This window comes from Octopus sinensis, linkage group LG19 (assembly GCF_006345805.1).
Source record: "Octopus sinensis linkage group LG19, ASM634580v1, whole genome shotgun sequence".
NCBI classification, from domain to species: Eukaryota; Metazoa; Mollusca; class Cephalopoda; order Octopoda; family Octopodidae; genus Octopus; species Octopus sinensis.
Window position 1 is genome coordinate 16,525,099 of NC_043015.1, and position 20,041 is coordinate 16,545,139.

The 20,041-nt window shown below is 37.9% G+C and overlaps 1 protein-coding gene across 4 annotated transcripts in view; it reads right to left on the reverse strand.

Moving 5' to 3' along the window:
- Window positions 1–20,041, reverse strand: part of LOC115222267 (allograft inflammatory factor 1) — a 137,101-nt gene that overhangs the window by 61,141 nt on the left and 55,919 nt on the right. For all 4 annotated transcript variants that reach the window (XM_036511113.1, XM_036511114.1, XM_029792431.2 and 1 more), the window contains exon 2: window positions 13,958–14,019. In XM_036511113.1, coding sequence (XP_036367006.1) covers window positions 13,958–14,019 — 62 coding nt within the window. The remainder of the gene's footprint in view (window positions 1–13,957; window positions 14,020–20,041) is intronic.

Genomic DNA, 20,041 nt, shown 5'->3' on the forward strand with positions numbered 1-20,041 from the left:
GATGTGGGGATGAGCTGGAAGAAGAGGGCCATGACGTCAATGGTCAAGGGACTGATCAGAAGAGGAAGTGTAAGAAGGGAAGTTCTGGGGGGACAGCAGAGGGTTGTCCTTCTTTGGCTGGCCGAGGCATTGCAAATGGATGTGAGGGAACTCGCTCTCGGATTGGAGATAGCAGCTGCTTATTACTGGGTGGCAGGGTAGGGCAGGATTGTCAGAGTAACTATTACTAGATGGGCACAGATGAGAGAAGAAGGTAGGTGAACCACTTTTCATTTCCCATGCACAACAAGCTATTTCGGCAATTGTATACAGATGTCGTTGTCCCCTTGATATATGATGGCAGCGAAGATAAGGATTGGTAGTGATGTCATCAGACCTTTCTATGGTGAAGGTGACGTGGTAGCCTGAATTTAAAAGGTCAAAGTTGTGGCCAGGCTACAAGACATCGAAGATGTAGCAAGCCTCATGGCCCTGTATTTGGAAGGGAGTGCACTGGCACTGTACCTTGAAATGGATGAAGAAGAACAGCTGAGCTGGCAAAGATCGATCAGTGCTCGAGAGAGGCTTACACAGATTGAGAGTACACCACTTTTGCTAAGCTGGGAACAATCAGATGGAGAAAACAGGTCGATGAATATGCTGTGGAGGTATGGAGGTTGGTTGTGTTGTCTGGTCTTACCGGTGAGTGACTTGAGAAAGTAGTGTGAGTGGCTTTTGTGAATGGCTTTCCCGATGACTTGTTGGTGCAACTACAACAGTTGCCAGGCAGCAACAAAATGGCAACGAGTGAGCTCATTGTTCAAGCCCGCATGTTGACACAAAACACCAGGCGGAAGGCAGTAGTGATGGCGGCTGCAGAAGCCCGCAAATCTGCATGACAGCCAGCGAAGGACAAAAAGAGGCCTGCTGAGGAACAACAGCGGCTGTTCACAGGCCGGTATTTTAAGTGCCAAGGACCACACCTGGCAAGGTTACTGCACGGAGCCTGGACTGGTTTGCTGTCGGTACAAACAGACTGGGCATATTGCCTGAAATTGTAGCCAGGGAAATGGTCACAGGAAAGTTGTTGCCTCTCAAACTTCCCCTGTGAACGAGTAGAGGCATTGGTGAAGTCACAGCCTGTAGTTGCCGACATGGTCAGGGGAAACACGTTCAAGACCCTAGTGGACATGGGTTGCATGATGACTCTTGTGACCCCAAGGGTGACAAAGAAATGGAAGGGGACAAGTAGAGTTCAGGTGGCCAATGGCAGCATAATTGAATGCAAGCATACCAGCGATATGGATATAGCAGTGTGAGGCACAACAGTAAGGTTTTGGGCAATCGTGATCGACCATGTGATAGACAGGATTGACATGGTAATGGGGATGGATGCGATCAACCACATTGGAGGTGTCAGTTTTGGAGGAGACATGGTTTCATTTGGTGCCGTGAAGGCAATGTGTGCTGTGTAGTCAGGAATGTGAGTGGGGGCAGAGCCCCATGAGGAGCTTGACTTCCTATGCCATTGAAGACAAGGATTTTCAGATGGCGTTCAATGGTCAGCGATGGACGATAGGGTGGCACTGGAAAGAGGGACCCCCAATGCTGAAGAACAAGGCGAGCTGCTATCAGCATACCCTTAAAGGGCATACCAGGGGCGAGTTTCAAGAAGAGGTAGAGAAGTAGATTAAGGAAGGTATCTTTATCCTGTGGAGGATGGTGAGATGGTGAGCAAAGTGCTACCTCTAATGGCAGTGGTGCGGCCAACAAAGGGCAAAGTTAGACCGGTACTGGACTTTCGGGAGATGACCGGCCATGTATTTTAGTGGATAGGATAAGAAGGGCCACCAGTTCCTACATAGATGACATCCTAGTGGACAAGACCATAGTGCCTGCCACAGAGGTTGTGAGACATTTGAAGAAATTCGGGTTAATTGCAAAAAAGCCACCAGAGCCAATGGCTGGAGGAGTTGCACTGGAACTTAAGCTTCAGAGAGACAGAACAGGTGAGTTGATGTTTTGTAGGTGTAATGAGATCCCGGAGCTGGGTACCAACGTCAGCAGGTGAGAACTGTTCTCAATGTGCGGGAAGTTAGTAGGTCACTACCCAATCATGGGGTGGCTGCGTATAGCATGCAGTTACACCAAGAGATGAGCAGAAGGGGAGAACTGGAGTAAGAAGGTGGGAGAGGGGATGGTGGCGATGATGTGAGAAATCCTGGAGAAGATGAAAGCAGAAGACCCAGTCAGAGTGAACTGGCATATGCCCAAATCAGATAGACGAGCCATATGGTGTGATGCTGGTACAACATGTAACCCCAATCAGGACAGGCCAAAGAGCCCATGCCACAGAGAGCAAAATTCAAATACGAATAGTGGCATCCGAGTAAACCATCAAGATGCCTGTAGAAGAGAGAGGGTCCGACTTCATGGAGGTGGGAGATGAAGTCTGGGTCAAGCCACCAAATTCACGCTGCACAACTCAGTGGAACAGAGAAATTGTGATGGCTGTCAATTCCAAAAACAACATCTCTGTGGACGGAATGCTGCGTCATTTCTTGGATGTTCATAGGATTGTTACTTTGTCAGATGATGATTGTGGAGAAGAGGAAGAGAAAGAGGTTCCCAGTTTAAGAAGATCACAACATGCAAGGCACCCATCCGGGTGGGTGGTAGATTTCGACATGGAGTGATGTGAGGAGGTGATCAGTGGAGATGGGGAAACATGAGCTGGAAGAAGAGGACCATGATATCAATGGTCAAGGGACTGGTTGGAAGAGGAAGCGTGAGAAGGGAAGTACAGTGAGAACAGCAGAGGGTCGTCTTTTTTGGCCAGTCGAGGCATTGCAAACAGACTTGAGGGAATTCGCTCTCAGGTTGGAGATAGCAGCTGCTTATTACTGGGTGACAGAGTAGGGCAGGATCACTGGAGCAACTACTACTAGATGGGTTCAGACAAATGAGGGAGATAGGTGACCCTCTTTACATTTCCCAAGCACAACATCTACCAAATGTAATTCTTATTTATTCTCATTGTTTTGAATTAATAATTTTGGAGCTTCAAGATTTCAATGGTGTGTTAGTATATTTTTAGAATGACATTGTAAGGTAGGTGTGAGAGGTTGGGTTTGGTCAGTTTCAACATAAAACAAGCAGAATAACTGGGCTGGATATGGCCAAACTAAATGCTAAAGGATTAAACAGTATTGACAAAAACAGACCTTAGATCAAATGAAGGTTTATTTCAAAATTGAATGTAAGAGGCTGATATCAATAGTAGCAACCAGCTCAGCACAAGTGTTTTTGCTGTGACTTCTATTAAATACTAGCAGAATTGCCCGGCGTTGCTCGGGGCTGAATTGCTTGAAAGTACTGTTAATGATTGCACTGAATTATGATGATTATTCAGGCAAATATTGATATAAGCTTACGGTGGGAGATAAGGACTTAACGATCAAACGTGTGCCATTGCATTGTTTTGGGGGAACCAAATTTCTGATGAGCATTATAGGGGCACCAACTTTAAGTTTGAGAAAGTGTGGTGGTAGTCCGGGGTGCTCAAAGGAATTGAGTACCTCTATTGGATAGTTGATGACGTCCTCTGGGTCAGGAGTTGTATCGATAGACTGATATACATAGACTTCCCCAGGAATGAGTTTTAGCATTTCATCATTAATATGGTGAACAGTTTTATTCCTCGGGGCCAGTATAGCCTTTTTGCCAATCCAATCCATATTCTGATAATTAGCTTGTAGATCTGGGAACACTGCATCTCTGAGATCAGAAGGCGTCTTAACAATGGTACAAATGGAATCGATGGCAATATTACCATTTTCATCCCCTGGTATTTTGCCTTCGCCAAGTGCAAGGAGGGTGTGAGGAAATGCTGCTGATGTGATATTACGTCGCATATGAGCACGCATATTGGTGTGAAGTTTGAGAGTTACTTCCGTTTATTTTTAAAAATATGCATTAAAATGGAAAAAAATGATGGTAAATTATTTGTAAAATCATAGACTCATCGTAGACGCACGCTAATACCCAGAAGGGCTCGATATGAATCACGACTATAAGATACCCGGTTTTGGTTAAACTGCATCGCAAAATGTGGGAGTAGTTAGGAATCTAAATCGGAGTAGACAGACACACAACCTTTCTTTTATATATAAATATTTTCGTCCTAAAAAACTTTGTATGGATTGAATGGTTACCTCTATGGAAATATATACACGCACATTATACATACATGTGTGTATAGATGAATATATAAATACATTTAAATATCTATATACACTTTTGGGCGATCTTTCTGTTTCTTAGAGATAACTTTAGATCTTATTTTCGTGCTAAAAAACTTTGTATGGAGTGAATGGTTACCTCTATGGAAATATATACACACACGTTATACGTACATGTGTGCATAGATGAATATATAAATACATTTATATATCTATATACACTTTTGGGCGATCTCTGTGCTACTTAGAGATAACTTTAGATCTTATTTTCGTCCTAAAAAACTTTGTGCGGAGTGATTGGTTACGTGTATGGAAATATATACACACACATTATACATACATCTGTGTATAGATGAATATATAAATACATTTAAATATCTATATACACTTTTGGGCGATCTTTCTGCTACTTGGATATAGGGGCGATGTTTCGCTTGTCGTAGCACACGTTTCCGTCGATTTCCGTAAAAAATGTAAACACTGAATCGGCCATATATACATACATACATACATACACACACACACACACATACATGCATACATACATATACACATACACCGAGTAAAAAAATTCAGTTATCTCTCTCTTTCACACATTACTCTCTCTGTCTCTTCACACACACTAACAGAAGCACTTCACTTACACAACATACTGTCTGTCTCCCACACTCCATCAAACACACACACACACACACATGTACATCAATGCGTCCCATGCACGGTAACTTCAAAAGAACTTCCCTCGTCATACAATCGCTTTCTCTTAGTCTCTTTCGCTCTCATTACTTATGTAAAAAAATAAAAGTTTTTTACGGAAATCGACGGAAACCTGTGCTACGACAAGCGAAACATCGCCGATATAGGTCTTATATTCGTCCTAAAAAACTTTCCTGTCACACACTCACGCACACGCACACACACACACACACGCACCCTCACACACACACACACGCACACACACACACACGCACATTAGCTTACAATTTATTTATATATTTGCGTGTCTATGTGTGTAAAGAGGAAGTGGCAGACTGAAAGAGTCACTCACTACAAAAGGTGAATTACTTTCATTTTATTCCTTGCACACTGTGTGTGTGCGTGTGCGTGTGGTGTAAAACACATTAAGAAAAGCATTTGACATACACACCAGAATGTGAGTTTTCTCGAAATTTTGCTTAATTGGAGTTTAAATTTTAAAAAGTGGACCTGGCAAAACCCGATGCATTCTACTCTTAAAAATGCTAAGTAAATTGTAATTGAAGAAATCCTATATTGTAGATTTCTATAACTGACAAAGGGAGGCAGATAAAATCTGCCTTTTATAATAAGAGATTTCCTACAAATTGTGCTAACACTATTTTTAGTATTTCACAAACTGCAACCTCAGATTCTTAAACTCTTAGTTGTTAGTATGATTTAGAAAAATAAGAGGAAGATTTAGATTTGATATAAAGATGAAATAATAATAATAATTGTAGTACCGGGCATTGGCTTTCATGGCTTTTGATCTTACTGATTGGAAGTGTTATCATGTACATGTTTTGTCTTGGTATAAAAGATGGGCTACAGCAAATATTTTGTTCAATACCACAAATTTTTGTTTGTCAGCTGCTTGACCATGACCAGTTGAGAATGTCCTGATGGTGATGATGATGATTATCATCATTGCATCTCTATCAGGCATGGTCAACCTTTATCTAGCAACAGATCTTATGAAATATTATTAATCATACATTGGGCTACTCCTCCAAGAGAATAATTTAACAATAATGATGAGTACATTATATAATAATGTACTTATTATTATAATAACTAGCAGTATCGCCCGGCGTTGTAAGGGAAATAACTATATAAGCATTTTTAGAGAGTTATAGCCAAAAAATAGCAAAAAAATGCATTAAAAATTGAAAAAAAATTAAGGTAAATTTTTTTTTAAATCGTTGACACATCGTAGATATTTTTAGAGAGTTACTTCCCTTATATAAAAGCGAAAAAATGCATTAAAATGGAAAAATATGATGGTAAATTTTTTTTTAAATCGTAGACTCATCGTAGACGCACACTAATACCCAGAAGGGCTCGATATGAATCACGACTATAAGATACCCGCTTTTGGTTAAACTGCACCGCAAAATGTGGGAGTAGTTAGGAATCTAAATCGTAGGAGACAGACACACAACTTCACTCTTATATAAAGATGCTTTTTTTTTTTCAGTCATAGAGTTAGATTTATGAAGGTCTTCAGTAGAAAATCCTTCGAATTCTGACTCGCTGCTTGATATAATGAAATTCGTATCCATTTTTTGTCAGAATTACAAATTTTGAAAACACAATAGGAACAAATTTCGGAAAAAAATCTCCCATAATTCACGGAATTAAAATTACACTTCGATTTTTGTACAAAACTGTAGTTGAAGTGTTTACGAAGTATAATACGTGTTTTCACGAATGTACTAAAGAGATTTGCTCTGATATTCTCATTTAAATATGAATAGGTAAATTCGGGCGGCTTGGTAACGAAAGGGTTAAACGGATGCATACATTTATTAATCTCTTTTATAATAACTATATATAAGTGTCGTCTGTTTATACATAACACTGTTTCATACTGCAATTATATATACATATATCTATATATAATATTATATAATAAAATATATACAGAGTAAAATAAAAACCAATTTACCTTTTCTGTCCGTCCGTGTGTCTTTGCAAATGTGTTGGAATGATAAGTGAGTTGTGTTTTGGCGCCTTTTTTACTAATAACAAACACACACGTGTTTGTATGTAGTTGTATATGTATGTGTATGCGTGTGTGTGAGGAATGACACACACACACTCACGCACGCACACATGTACATCAATGCTTTCGGAGTGATATGTTAAAATATTGAGTTTTCTCGAATTTTGTCTTAATTGGTGGTAAAATTGTAAGAAATTTTTTATGGCATCACCCACTGAAGTACTCTGAAAAATCTTAGGTAAACTCTAATTGAAGAAATTGTGTGAGGAGTAAATCGTTATGTATTTATTTGTTTCTGTTTGCTGTGTTTCTTTATTTTTTGAGGAGTGGTTTAAATACTCTGTCGCTATTTACTTTCATTTTATTCGTTGCACACTGTGTGTGTGCGTTTGCGTGTGCTGTAAACCAGACTAAGAAAAGCATTTGACATACACACCAGAATGTGAGTTTTCTCGAAATTTTGCTTAATTGGAGTTTAAATTTTAAAAACTGGACCTGGCATGACCCGATGCATTCTACTCTTAAAAATGCTAGGTAAATTGTAATTGAAGAAATCCTATATTGTAGATTTCTATAACTCCCAAAGGGAGGCAGATAAAATCTGCCTTTTATAATAAGAGATACTAATAATGGAGTACATTATCAATTGTTGATAATTTCAGGAATCACCCAGTACTACAAAATCTTAATTGAAAGAGCAAGAAAGAAAGAAAGAAAACAATTATTTGAAGTAACAGAGTTGGATCTAAATACCATGTTACAGAATTTAAGTAAAATATCATGTTTATGTTATCCTTGCCTTACTTGAGTCATACTGAAGTCATAAAGGTTCACAAGTTAAGACCTGTCAGATCTGTCTTTTATCTTTTATTTGTTACTGTCATTACACCATGGCCATGCTGGGGTACCATCTTGAAGAATATTTAGTTGAATGAATTGACCCCAGCACTTAATTTTTGCCAAACCACTAAGTTACAAAGATTTAAACACACCAACACCAGTGATCAAGCAGTGGTGGGACACACACACACACATAATGAGCTTAACCTGAGGCTATAGTGGAAAACGCTTGCCCAAGGTGCAATATAGCTAAATATATTGGTTGCTATATAAAATTATACTAATGGAACAGTGTCATTTATTATAAGTTTGTTTTATGTGTTCTGACAAGAAATATAATACAGTTTTACATGAAATTTCTGAGGCATTTGAGAGACAATATGATAGAAGAAGCCTAAGGCAAGGACAAGCAAAATCTGGATGCTGCACCCAAACATAGCACCTACTAATGCATCACTCCTTATCTGTGATTGTTTTGGCAAAGTTTAAGACACTCAACTTTCTAATTTTGACCCCTACTAACTTATTTGTACTGAAAGTTAAATCCACAATGAACAGTCACTGTATTGAAAATGATAGAAGAAATTGAAGAAAATTCACAAGAAGTAGCTACTACCCCTACTACTGGCATGGGATGGATGGTTTGACAGAATCCAATGAACTGAAGAACTATATCTGTTTTTGGCATGGTTTCTATAGCCAGAGGCCATTCCTAAAGCCAACCATTTTGTTGTATGTACTACTGGGTGCTATTACCATGGCACCAGCACTAATGAGGTTATCTTGCAACTTGCAAGACTAAAGGGTCCTCTGTAACTGATGGAGAATGGGAGATAGATAGAAAAATAGAGTGTATGTGAATGTGCAATGGTTTTAGGCAAGTGGGTTGTGTACAGGGTCTCCAAGGTTATACCATATTATAAGAGCAAGTATGGGTGGAAGGTGTGGTGGAAGGGAACATGAAAGAGAAAATAGATGAAGATCCAGAGAGAGTCATTGAAAAAGAAGTGCAGGGTGTCAGAGGGGTTAGGTCACTGAGATAAGAGGATGATGAGATGAGAGAATGTTTTTTCACCAACTGGTGGAAAAGACAGTTGGTGGAAAAAAAGGCTGAGAGGGTGTTATGACTGGCAATAGGTAAGTGGTGAGATGAGAGTTAAGTGATAGAATGATGACTGAGGTGAGTGGGGGAGATGGATGAAAGAAGGAAGGTGGGCACAGATTGAGTGATGAAGCTGGACAAATATACTTTCTCTTACATGGGCCAAGTGAGGGATGGGGCAATATGTAGGGCAACCATTCATACTTTGTGAGCTTCATAAGTGGTGAGGAGCTAAGAGATAGAAGGGGTATGAGTGATAAAGGGATCAAAGTGAATGGGGAGATGAGTGAAAGAAGGAAGGTGATTAACAGGTATATAAGATAGGAGGTGTAGATAAGGTGACAGCAAACATACTCGGCAGGATACAAATATATGCATATATACGTTCCAACATGTCTATATGCTTAAGTATCCCCAAATATATTTCAATCGAACAGTGCAATCACAACAATCCAGAAACTTCTGATAATACCTCATAACTACAGAATGTGTGTATATATGCATTCATGTTTGTATAAATGTGTATATATGTGTTCCATTATGTGTACATGTGGGTGCTGAAACAATCTGCATATTTGCTTTAGATAAAGCTAGAACTTGAGTGAATTGAGGCAAGGCTTTCACTCAAGCTTAATATAACTACCACAAAAATACAAATTAAGGATACTTTAATGTTGTACAGATATACAGAATATTAACCCTTTAGCATTTAGATTAAACTGTATTATAATTCTTATTTATTGACATTGTTTTAAATAAATCAAGTATTATCTTGTACCTTCAAGATTTTGATGATGTGGTTGTATATGTTTAGTATGACATTGTAAGGTAGGTGTGAAAGACCCAATTTGGCTGATTTGAACATAAACAGGTAGAATATTTTGGCTGGTTTAACCTTTTAGCATTCAGATTACTCAGTCAAATGTAATGCTTATTTATTCACATTGTTTTGAATTAACCATGTATTGTCTCATAGCTTTGAGATTTTGATGATGTGATTATTTGATGAATGACAGTGTAGAGTAGGTGTGAGAAATCAAATCTGTCCTATTTGGACATAAAACAGGTAGACTATTTTGGCTGGTTAAGACCAGTTTGAATGCTAATGGTTTAAGTGGTAAATGGTTAATTACACTGGTCAACAGGTATTTTTTATCAAGCATATATCAAGGTGTACTTAGTGTAGTTTTTAATGCTGATTTCAAATATTCAATTAGTTTTTGACATCACATACAGTTTTCAAGATGAGAAAGTTTTTTGATTTTAGCTCATGCATTATATAGAAATTCCAATTAATGACATGTATGCATGTATTTCATTTAAATTATGGAAACATACCTTTAAAATAAACTACATTATTCATTGTTGCATAGTTCAGATGGAATATTTCATCATCTTAAATTGACCAATCAAGTTTTGTCTGATTAAAATAGGTATTTCAACATCTCAAATTGTCCAGTCATAATTGGTCTGCTGAAATATTTCATCATCCCAAATTCAATATAAGTATAACCGTTTGTATCTATTTCCTTGCTTGTTTTACAGTGTTAACTATGTCAAGATAGTGTAGAAATCGTCCTGATGTGTTTTGTTACATCTGTGGACAATTTTTTGTGAAAATTCAAAAACATACAATAACACCAGAGATCAAGAAAATTTATAAGCTATACTTTGACTGTCCTCTTGGAGATCAGGACAAGTTATGGGCACCACATTTTATCTGCTCAGCTTTCTCAAATGGCTTACATGAGTGGTTTAATAAGAGGTCCATACCTTTTGCCATTCCAATGATATGGAAGGAGCTGAAAGACCATTTTAATGACTGTTATTTTTGCAAAATAAATGTCACAGAATTTTCTATGAAGAATAAACACAAAATTATGTATCCCAATTCAGATTCTGCAATGTGAGACCTGTGTCTCACAATGGAAGTCTGCCAATTCCAGTTCCATCAGATGATGATGCTGGCTGTCTCTTTATAGTGCTGCTGAGGAAGATTACATGACTGATAACAATAGCTTTGAACCTCAGAAATTTTTCCAAGCTGAACTGAATGACCTATCTCAAAAGATAAAGCAAAACTGTTGGCATCATGACTTTAGGAGAAGTATCTGCTAGAGTACAGTGTTCATATAACTTATTTTTGGCAGAGAAATGTAGTTCTACAAACATGTTTTTCTGTTGCAGGCCTGCTTTCCTTTTGCAGTAACATCGATGGACTTTTCAAATGTTTATCACAGAATCACGATCCTGCAGAGTGGTGTTTGTTTATTGACTCTTCAAAGCGAAGTTTAAAAGTTGTACTTCCCTATAATGGTAAGTTGAAGCCCTCCCATTCCTATTGCACACTCCATTCTTCATGAATCAAATGAGAATATGGAACTTTTACTTTGTGCCATTGCCTATGAAAGATACTCATGGAAAATATGTGGAGATTTAAAAGTCATTGGAATGTTAACAAATACATTTCTTGTGTCTATGGGATAGTAGGACAACTGACAGTCATTATTCAGAATCAAACTGGCAGACAAGAACATCATACTAGCCAGGACAGTCTAGGCATCAAGAATACACCTCTTGTAGTGTACACTTGAGGGAAATTCCTCTCTCTCTGTTATATATACATAAATATGGATGAAGTAGATAACAGCTAGCCTTCAGCCGCCCTTTTGGACCCTGTTGTGTCCACTACTCTAATTGGTTGGTATTGGCGCAATTTGTCTCTTGCTCTATTGCATGCCAATATGCAACCCAACCAGCTGCAGCCTTCAAATAAGGTCACGTGATACAGTCTCTTCTAAACCTCAGTTTGAGCCGACTGCTCATTATAAAACTCTAGCTTCACACCAAGTCGATGTCTTTTGGTTACAGACCTTTTGAGGTCTAGCCACTGACCACATAGGACACAGCCAGTTCCAGCGACAACACAACAGCAGCCACAGGAGACTCATCAATTTCGTCCAGCAGCATTTGAAGACTTCCATTTCTGTCGCCAGCATTCATCCTAACATCAACATCATCTCTCTACATATACAGCAATCAGCAACACTCGCACAGGTTCCAACACAACACTGTTTGTGAAGCACTTCACCATGGTTAACAGCAAATACAACCTGCGAGAACTCCTGTAACAAGTGACCGGTACTAGCATCGTAGCCACAACTTCTTGTACGACATGTACCTCAACCAGCTCTACATTACAGCCACAACTTCTTGATACAGCATTTCAGCTATCGTGTACATTGACTACGAACTGGTATTTATCATCCTTGTGTCTGAACATTCTTCTAATGTCATATAATAGACTCTTTCAATGCTCTGTACTTAATGCACATGCATACATTCATGCCTATGCACATGCACTTTGTTCTCATGACTGCCTGTCATTTAATATACATGATGCACCACAGATACACATGTTAACCTATCAATAAAATCTTCTCTTAAACATTCTACCCGGTTGTGTCTCTCTTTTCCTTTTGGCACTTACATGCATTTATCCTTTCCACATTTATTGTATTGACTGTGTGATGTACTAGGGAGCCATTCTCATCACCTCACTTCGCACAGTCACTACAAGATCCATGTAATGTCCTATTGCCTCCTTTACACATAAAGCTTGGACTGACGAAACGGTTTGTAAACACACTAGGAAAGAGAAACGCCAGAGGGTTTGAGCATATTGTAGAAAAGTTTCCCAAAATCACACAGACAATGTCGAAAGAGGGTATCTTTGTCAGACCCCCAAATTACAGAAGTACTCAAAGATGTCAACTTCAAGGCAACAGTGGATGAACAGGAACTGCCTGCCTGGAATGCTTTCAATTGGATCTGTGAGAATTTCTTTGGCAACAAGAAGTTAATGGACTACAAGGATGGCATCAAGAATCTTCTGAAACATTACTCAGCAATGGGTTGTCACATGTCACTGGAAGTTCACGTTTTGGACTCCCATCTGGATTTCTTTGCAGATAACCTTGGAACAGTGTCGGATGAACATGGTGAAAGATTTCACTAAGATGTTAGTGTTATAGAGAAACGTTACCAAGGCTTCTGGAATGACAGTATGCTGGCTGACTACTGCTGGACATTTTATCAGGATCAACCAGATCAGGAACACCACAGAAAATCCAAATCACAATGGTTCTAACTCTGTTGTTCTAACTTTGTTTTGTCTGACCTATTTTTTTTGTATTCACTCTTTGTAGAATGATAGTGATGATTTTAACTCAATAAACTCATTTACTTTCTATAAACTAGGAAAGCACTCGGAGAGTGCGGACCACCACCAAGCCGCTCATTTCCACCCATATACATGCATGCTGAAAATTGCCCAGTCTAACCAAACCAATGCCAGCAAAAACATAACCTCCTTGGTGGAGTTTAAAAAAATAACACAGCCATATGATTTTTTAAAAAAAAAACCTTTAAAAACAGGAAACATCTAAAGCAATTATAATACATCAATGACAACAGCAAGCTAGTTTCACCATACAAATAAAAAGAAACAACAATTACCTAAAACTTGAGTGTTAAGATAGATACGTGAGTAAAATTACTAATAGAGAAATGAAAATAAACTTTGGAAACAGCAACGCCACCATAGGTTACGTGGAAACACTGTGTTTTCAAGGGAGATGATCAAAGAATGTAACATTGTAATACTTCATGTAAAATAAATATAACAAATGAAAAATCCTTCAAGAATCCATAATTCCTTCTGTAATTACCAACTTTTCCTGCAAGTTTCATCAAATACTGTTAATGACTTTTTGAGTTATTTTGCACACAGTCGGACAAACCAACGCCAATGAAAACATAACCTCCTTCTTTGGCAGAGGTAATAATATGTCCTTATTTATTATGTTAATGATTTCATATATACAAATATGTAAATATTTGCATGTATCTACTGAAAAACTGATATGTGCTGCATACAAATGGAGTGAAATTTTGAAATCAACATGAAAAATTAGGCTAAAAAAGTTGGTTTGTATTCCTAATGAATATAATACATTTAATTTTGTTGACCAGTGTTATCATTTTGCTTACCTGGTTTATTCTGTTTAACTCTGTTTCTTGTTTTTCCTTCAATATACCAAATGCTTTTCCACCTGCAGTTAAAAGACAAAAAAGATTGCACTTAATGTTGCAATTATTACTGGTCTATAACATTAAATTGAATTTAATTTTCATTTTTTACATATATCAAATTTGTTTTGTTTGTTTATTACAACAAACAATTTTTTACTGTAATAGACCTCAAGATTATCATATAGATTGCTTTATTTGTTATTATTATTGAAAACCATCCCAGCCATGTCTCCACCTCACATTGTCTTTTACCAGAACTACATTTATCCAAGGTGTTTTTAGATTTTTATAACAGAGGGCTATTGTTTGGGAGAACCTTGGCTGATATTTCTAGTAGAGTGATCCTTGGTTCATCTTTACTTAAAGTTTTATGCTTGAGGGCCAAAACTTGTATATGCCAACTCACTTTTAATGAGCCTTTCAACTTACCAGTATGATGTTTCAAATTTATTGATTCTACTTATTCATCAGCTGTCTTAATGTCAAAGTTGGCAACCCATTCCTGTCAGTATAGATCTTTTGTGTGAAAAATCTTTACTTTGTCATCTATATTTATCATATGAAAGATAGTAAATAAAGATATTTCATCTTCTGAGATGGATGGAAAATTTGTAAGGAAACGTATCACTGATTTATATATATATATATATATATGTGTGTGTGTGTGTTCTAGAATTCAGCTTCTAACACCAATTTGCCTTTATATATATATATACAAATTTCAGAAGATGGTCAGATAAGAAATTTTGTCTTTCAACTTTGTTCATCTATTCCTCTATTTCTGCGCAGATCATAAACCCCTTATTAGTTGTTTTCATTATTCTGTCTATTTAATTACCTTATAAACATGTAAATATAGCTTCAATAGTTTCATCTTCCTTGTTGTTGCCTTAAGATAGCCTTAGTTCATGCATATCCTTAACTGCCACATATTCATTTATTGAAGTTTATCACACAGTCACTTATTTCTCTAATTTTGTCATAGACTGGCTGACCGAAAACTCTAAGATTTTTCAATTGTATTTTACTATTATCGACATTTGCTGTTTCGTTAAATTATGCTACCCAAATCCCAAAAGAATATTTTTCTCCCTTGTGTTCTGATCACTCTAACTCTGACACCCCCTCTCTCTCTCTGCCTCACTCTGTCTCTCTTTCTCGGCCTCACTGTCTGTCTCTCTTTTGATTACCACTTGCTTCGCTAAGACTCCCTCCACCCCCAGCCCCACCCTACATAAAACTAATGCATGCACTTGGATTCCCCTCTATCATCCTTTGGTTGTCTCCCATGAACACTTCTAAAGGCTTTACGCCATCCCCACCCTTACTTAGGGTTTATCTCCTTTGTAATGTAGTGATCATATAGTGCATAAATATGATGGTGTAGTGTATGCAGGTTGAATTGAAGGCTATTGTTTGTTTATGAATTCTGCCAAATGCAAGCTTTCTTCTTTTCGGGTACATGATGCTGCTGTCCCCCATTCCAGGGTTTCATTAGCCCACACCCTCAGGGTTGGCACTCTCAATGTCAGTACGCTAAAAGGTAGGTCTGGTGAGATTGTAGAGATGCTTGAACGGAGATGTTTCAATTTGTGCTGCCTCCAAGAAGTAAGGTGGAGAGGAGGTTCCTCACAGGCAAAGAACACAGGTACAAGATTTTCTGGGCAGGAAACACTGATGGGGTCAGGGATGTGGGTATACTTCTTGTGGAGAAATGGGATGATAAGGTAATTGAGGTAGTCAGAGTATGCAACAGAATACTTAAGATTAGATTAGTGCTTCATCAGGGGTTAACAACCATTATCTCGGCCTATACCCCTCAGCCAGGGCTACCCGACGGACAGAAAGACCGATTCTATGACACCCTCTTGCAGACTAACTGGTTGACGACTGACAGGGACCTTCTCTTTGTGGCTGGTGACTTTAATGAACATGTTGGACAACATACAGGGGGCTTCCATGGCATACATGGAAGCTACGGAAGATGTGGGAAATAGCAGCATCAGATTGAAGGAGACAGATTTGACCTAGGATATATGGTAGACAAGGGTTAAGAGAAGGCCAGTACTTCACATGACAGTAGAGGTGTGGACAATAATACTGGCCCATCAGTAAGTGGCATCAATGGCTGGTTGGGTTTACCGACATTATGTGGAGTAAACGATTTGAAGGTATTGAAGTTGGAGCCAAGGCTACAGTAGTGGCAAAAGCAAAGGAATTGTGAGTAAAGGACAAAAGATTTGGTATGAGTGAGATAGGTATGACCTCATTTCAGGTCTTACTGGGTCTACCTCTACCACAGGTTCCCTCCACAGTAGAGATCGGCACTTCTTTACACAACTGTCCTCGTCCATATGCATCACATGACCATACCAGAATAGTCATCTCTCTTGCACACCACATCTGATTCCTCTTATGCCTAACTTTTCTCTCCAGATACTTACACTTTGTCGAACATGCACACTGACATTGCACATTCAGTGAAGCATACTGGCTTCATTTCTCTCAAGCCTATGCATGTCCTTGGCTGTCACAGCCCATGTTTCATTGCCATGCAGCATAGCTGTTTGCAAACAGGCATCAAACAATCTGCCTTTCACTGTGAGACAAGCTCTTTGTTGCCAGCAGGGGTAGGAGCTCTTTGTCTGTCCTAATCTTATTTTTACAGCATCCACCTTCACTACTAACTTGGTTACCTAGATAACGGAAGCTTTCTACTATCTCTAGTTTGCCCCCCACTTGGCAGTTGACGGAATCTATTTTCTGCCCATTTTCAGCGTTTATTGTACCTGTGCATCTTCCACATACAAAAGTTAGTTTCCCTGTCAACCTTCTTCTAATATTGCTGCACCTTTTATGTGTCCAAAGCTTACACTCGGTGCATCTTATGGAGTTTCTAGCTACACCTTTTCTACAGATTGAGCAGGGTTTTAAATATAAGAAAATAAGACTGTCATTCACAAAAGTAATATAAAATAAATAAAATAAGCTTGTATTCAAATTAGTCTCATTTCTTGGTTACTTCTATTACTTTTCCTAGTTTGTTGAGCTGGGGTTAATGAATTATGATTAATGATTAAGATGATCTGTCATCTTAATCATTAATCATAAGTAAGATCTAGTTAACAACTGAAGCCTGCTTGTGATTATATTCCATTAGCAAATCATATAGATATATTTTTCTAAATAAAAGGATTCAATTGATTAAGTTACTCCAAGGTGAACATATTTAATGACATTTTTCCTGTAAATAGTGTTCCATTTTCTAAGCAAATTCTTGAAAGTGGTTAACTGCCAATTAGTGCATAATTAAGATATAATGAAAGTTGACTGGTAGCTGTGCATTGTTTTGAGTTACTGTTACTAATGGTGATTATTTACCAGTAGCTGTAAATCACTGAATTTATTTATTTATTATCATAAGTCTGTGTTTTGAGTTTAAATCTTGCCTAGGCTAATTTTATTTTTCATCTGAGGGTTAATAAAATAAGTAATGTGCTCAATTAAATTCCTTTTTATCCTTTACGTGTTTTAGTAATTGGACTCATGGTCATGCTGGGGCCTTGCCATCAAGGGTTTTAGTAGAACAAATCGATCCCAGTGCTTAGTTTTTGACGTTTGGTATTGGCTTCTATTGCTAAACTGCTAAGTCTGTGGTAAACAAACCAAAACCAGCTGTCAAGTAGTGTGGTGGGGGGTGGAGACACATATACACACAAACATATACAACAGGCTTCTGTCTACCAAATCCATTCACAAGAGACTTGGTCAACCCAGGACTATAATAGAAAACTCTTGCCCAAGCTGCCAAACAGTGGGACTGTGCTCTTACTAATTTGTGAATCAGCAATTCAAGAAACCATTAATTGACCATGGAATGCAGCTGTAAAGCATTGGTGACTTCCTAACAAAACAAAACATTTGGACCTCATTTCTGTTTCTAACTATAAATACCTGACATGTATTACAGGATAAATATTGATGGCAGCAATAGGCTGCAAGCTGGCAGAATTGTTAACATGCTGGGTAAAATGCTTAGCAGCATTTCATCTATCTTTATGTTCTGAATTCAAATTCTGCTGAGATCAACTTAACATTTCATCCTCTCAAGGTTGATAAGAGAAGTACCAACTGAGCACTGACGGTTGATGTAATCGACTTAGCCCCTCACCCAAAATTGCTGACCATGTGCCAAAATTTGAAATCAGTAATGATGGCAGCAATAATATGACAATAATGTCATTGTCATTTGTCTTTATCATCACAATAATTGTCAGCATAGTCATCACAGTAATCAGCAAATCATCGCTTATCTCATTCTTCAAAGGAAACTCTTCCTTCTGTGTAAAATGTATTTGAAAATATAAGCTATTTCAGCATTTATAAGTGCTGTTAACCCCACCCTTGGGTGTTTTATCAATAAAGCTTAGATCAATGAGATTATAATCTTAGGAGAGAAACATTTGTGATGTAAGCCAAATTCATGTTCTTTTCTCTAAAGATAGGATAAACAGATTACAGATAATGGGGATTAGATTAGAAATTGAATAAAGTGTAGATCTCAATTAGGAGTTAGCATTTATGAATTTAATTATTATAAACTTCATTTTACAAACTATGTCATTTTTCTTTCATTTTGTCGTTTTAGAAAGATCAGTAGAGAGAAAAAGAGTAAAAGAAATGGATAAAAGATAGAATGACTTAAGAAAGGAAGAATAAAGGAAAGAGGAGGGAAAGAGGAAAAGTAAAGGGAGGATGAAAGAGAAAAGATGTAAAGTGAGGGAAAGTAAAGAATTAAAGAGGGAAGAGAGTTAACAGACAAACTATAGGGGAAAGTAAAAGGAAAACGAAGAAATGGGGGACATGTAAAAAAAAAAGAAGTAGAGAAGAAATAATGAAAGAAGTAAAGGAGAAATAATAATGTGCTAATGAGTAAAGGAAGATATAGATAGAGGAGGATTATACACAGAGAGAGTGTGTGTGTAAAAGAGAGGAAACAGAAAGGGAGATAGAGTAAAGATAATACGTTGATTTCTTTTGAGGAGACAGGAAATGTCATGTTTAGTTTAGATTAAAAGCTTCAGTTTCCCTTCACCTTAAAACACAGTTTTTCAAATAGGTTTTTGGGTGTAGTGAGGAGACAGGCATTAGGAGACTAGGGCAGTTCCCATAGCTTTCACTGGCCTCCTGAGACTGGTGAGATCAATATCATTAATGTTCCACTTGAACCATTGCAAGTCAACATCTGCAGAAAAGACATGAGCAGAAAAAGTTTCAGAGGGAGGACATTTTTGGAAGGACTGGACATAAGGATCGATGTGGGTCCAGTGGGGATTGAACATAATAAGAGTGACAAGAGGAGGAGAGATGAGTGGGCTGGGAATTCTCAAGTGAAGATGGCAAAAGCCAAGCCAGTTCTGCTACTTCTGAAGAATAGAGACCATTATAGTACAGTAGAAAAGGCAAAGAGAGGAGTTAAGAGGCCTTTGGGCCAGAAGCTGGAGTGTCTGTGAGCAACTTCATGCTCTCAGTTAGATTACTATTTTCAGGATGTTGTCTAGGGTGTGTGTGCAACAGTAGCACCATCCCAGATGTAAGAGCAATACTCCATAGTGCTGGCACAGGATTGATGGGAATTTTTTAGGTCAACCTTTTAGTAGCCTCTTACAACATGCATGGATACAGTATACTTATTTGAATGATAGGTATACTGATATACACATGATCAAAAATATAGATGAAATGTTTCAGACATACTGAAAAAAAATCAATGGAAACAACTATGAAGGGATGCTGGAAAGTTCCTGGTTTGGATAAAAGAAAATACAGGAGGATCAATTAATTATGATTTTATTCAACATATTCCCCTCTCAGATTTACAAACTTATTGCAGTGGTCCTTCAGATTTTCTAAACCCTTTAAAAGAACTTGGAAATTTAGGCCTCCAACCAGGTCTTTCATGATACCCTTAAAGTCAGGAACTTTCCAGCACTCCCTCATAAACAGTGAATAGGTGTATAAGACGATTAATTTTAAGGTGAA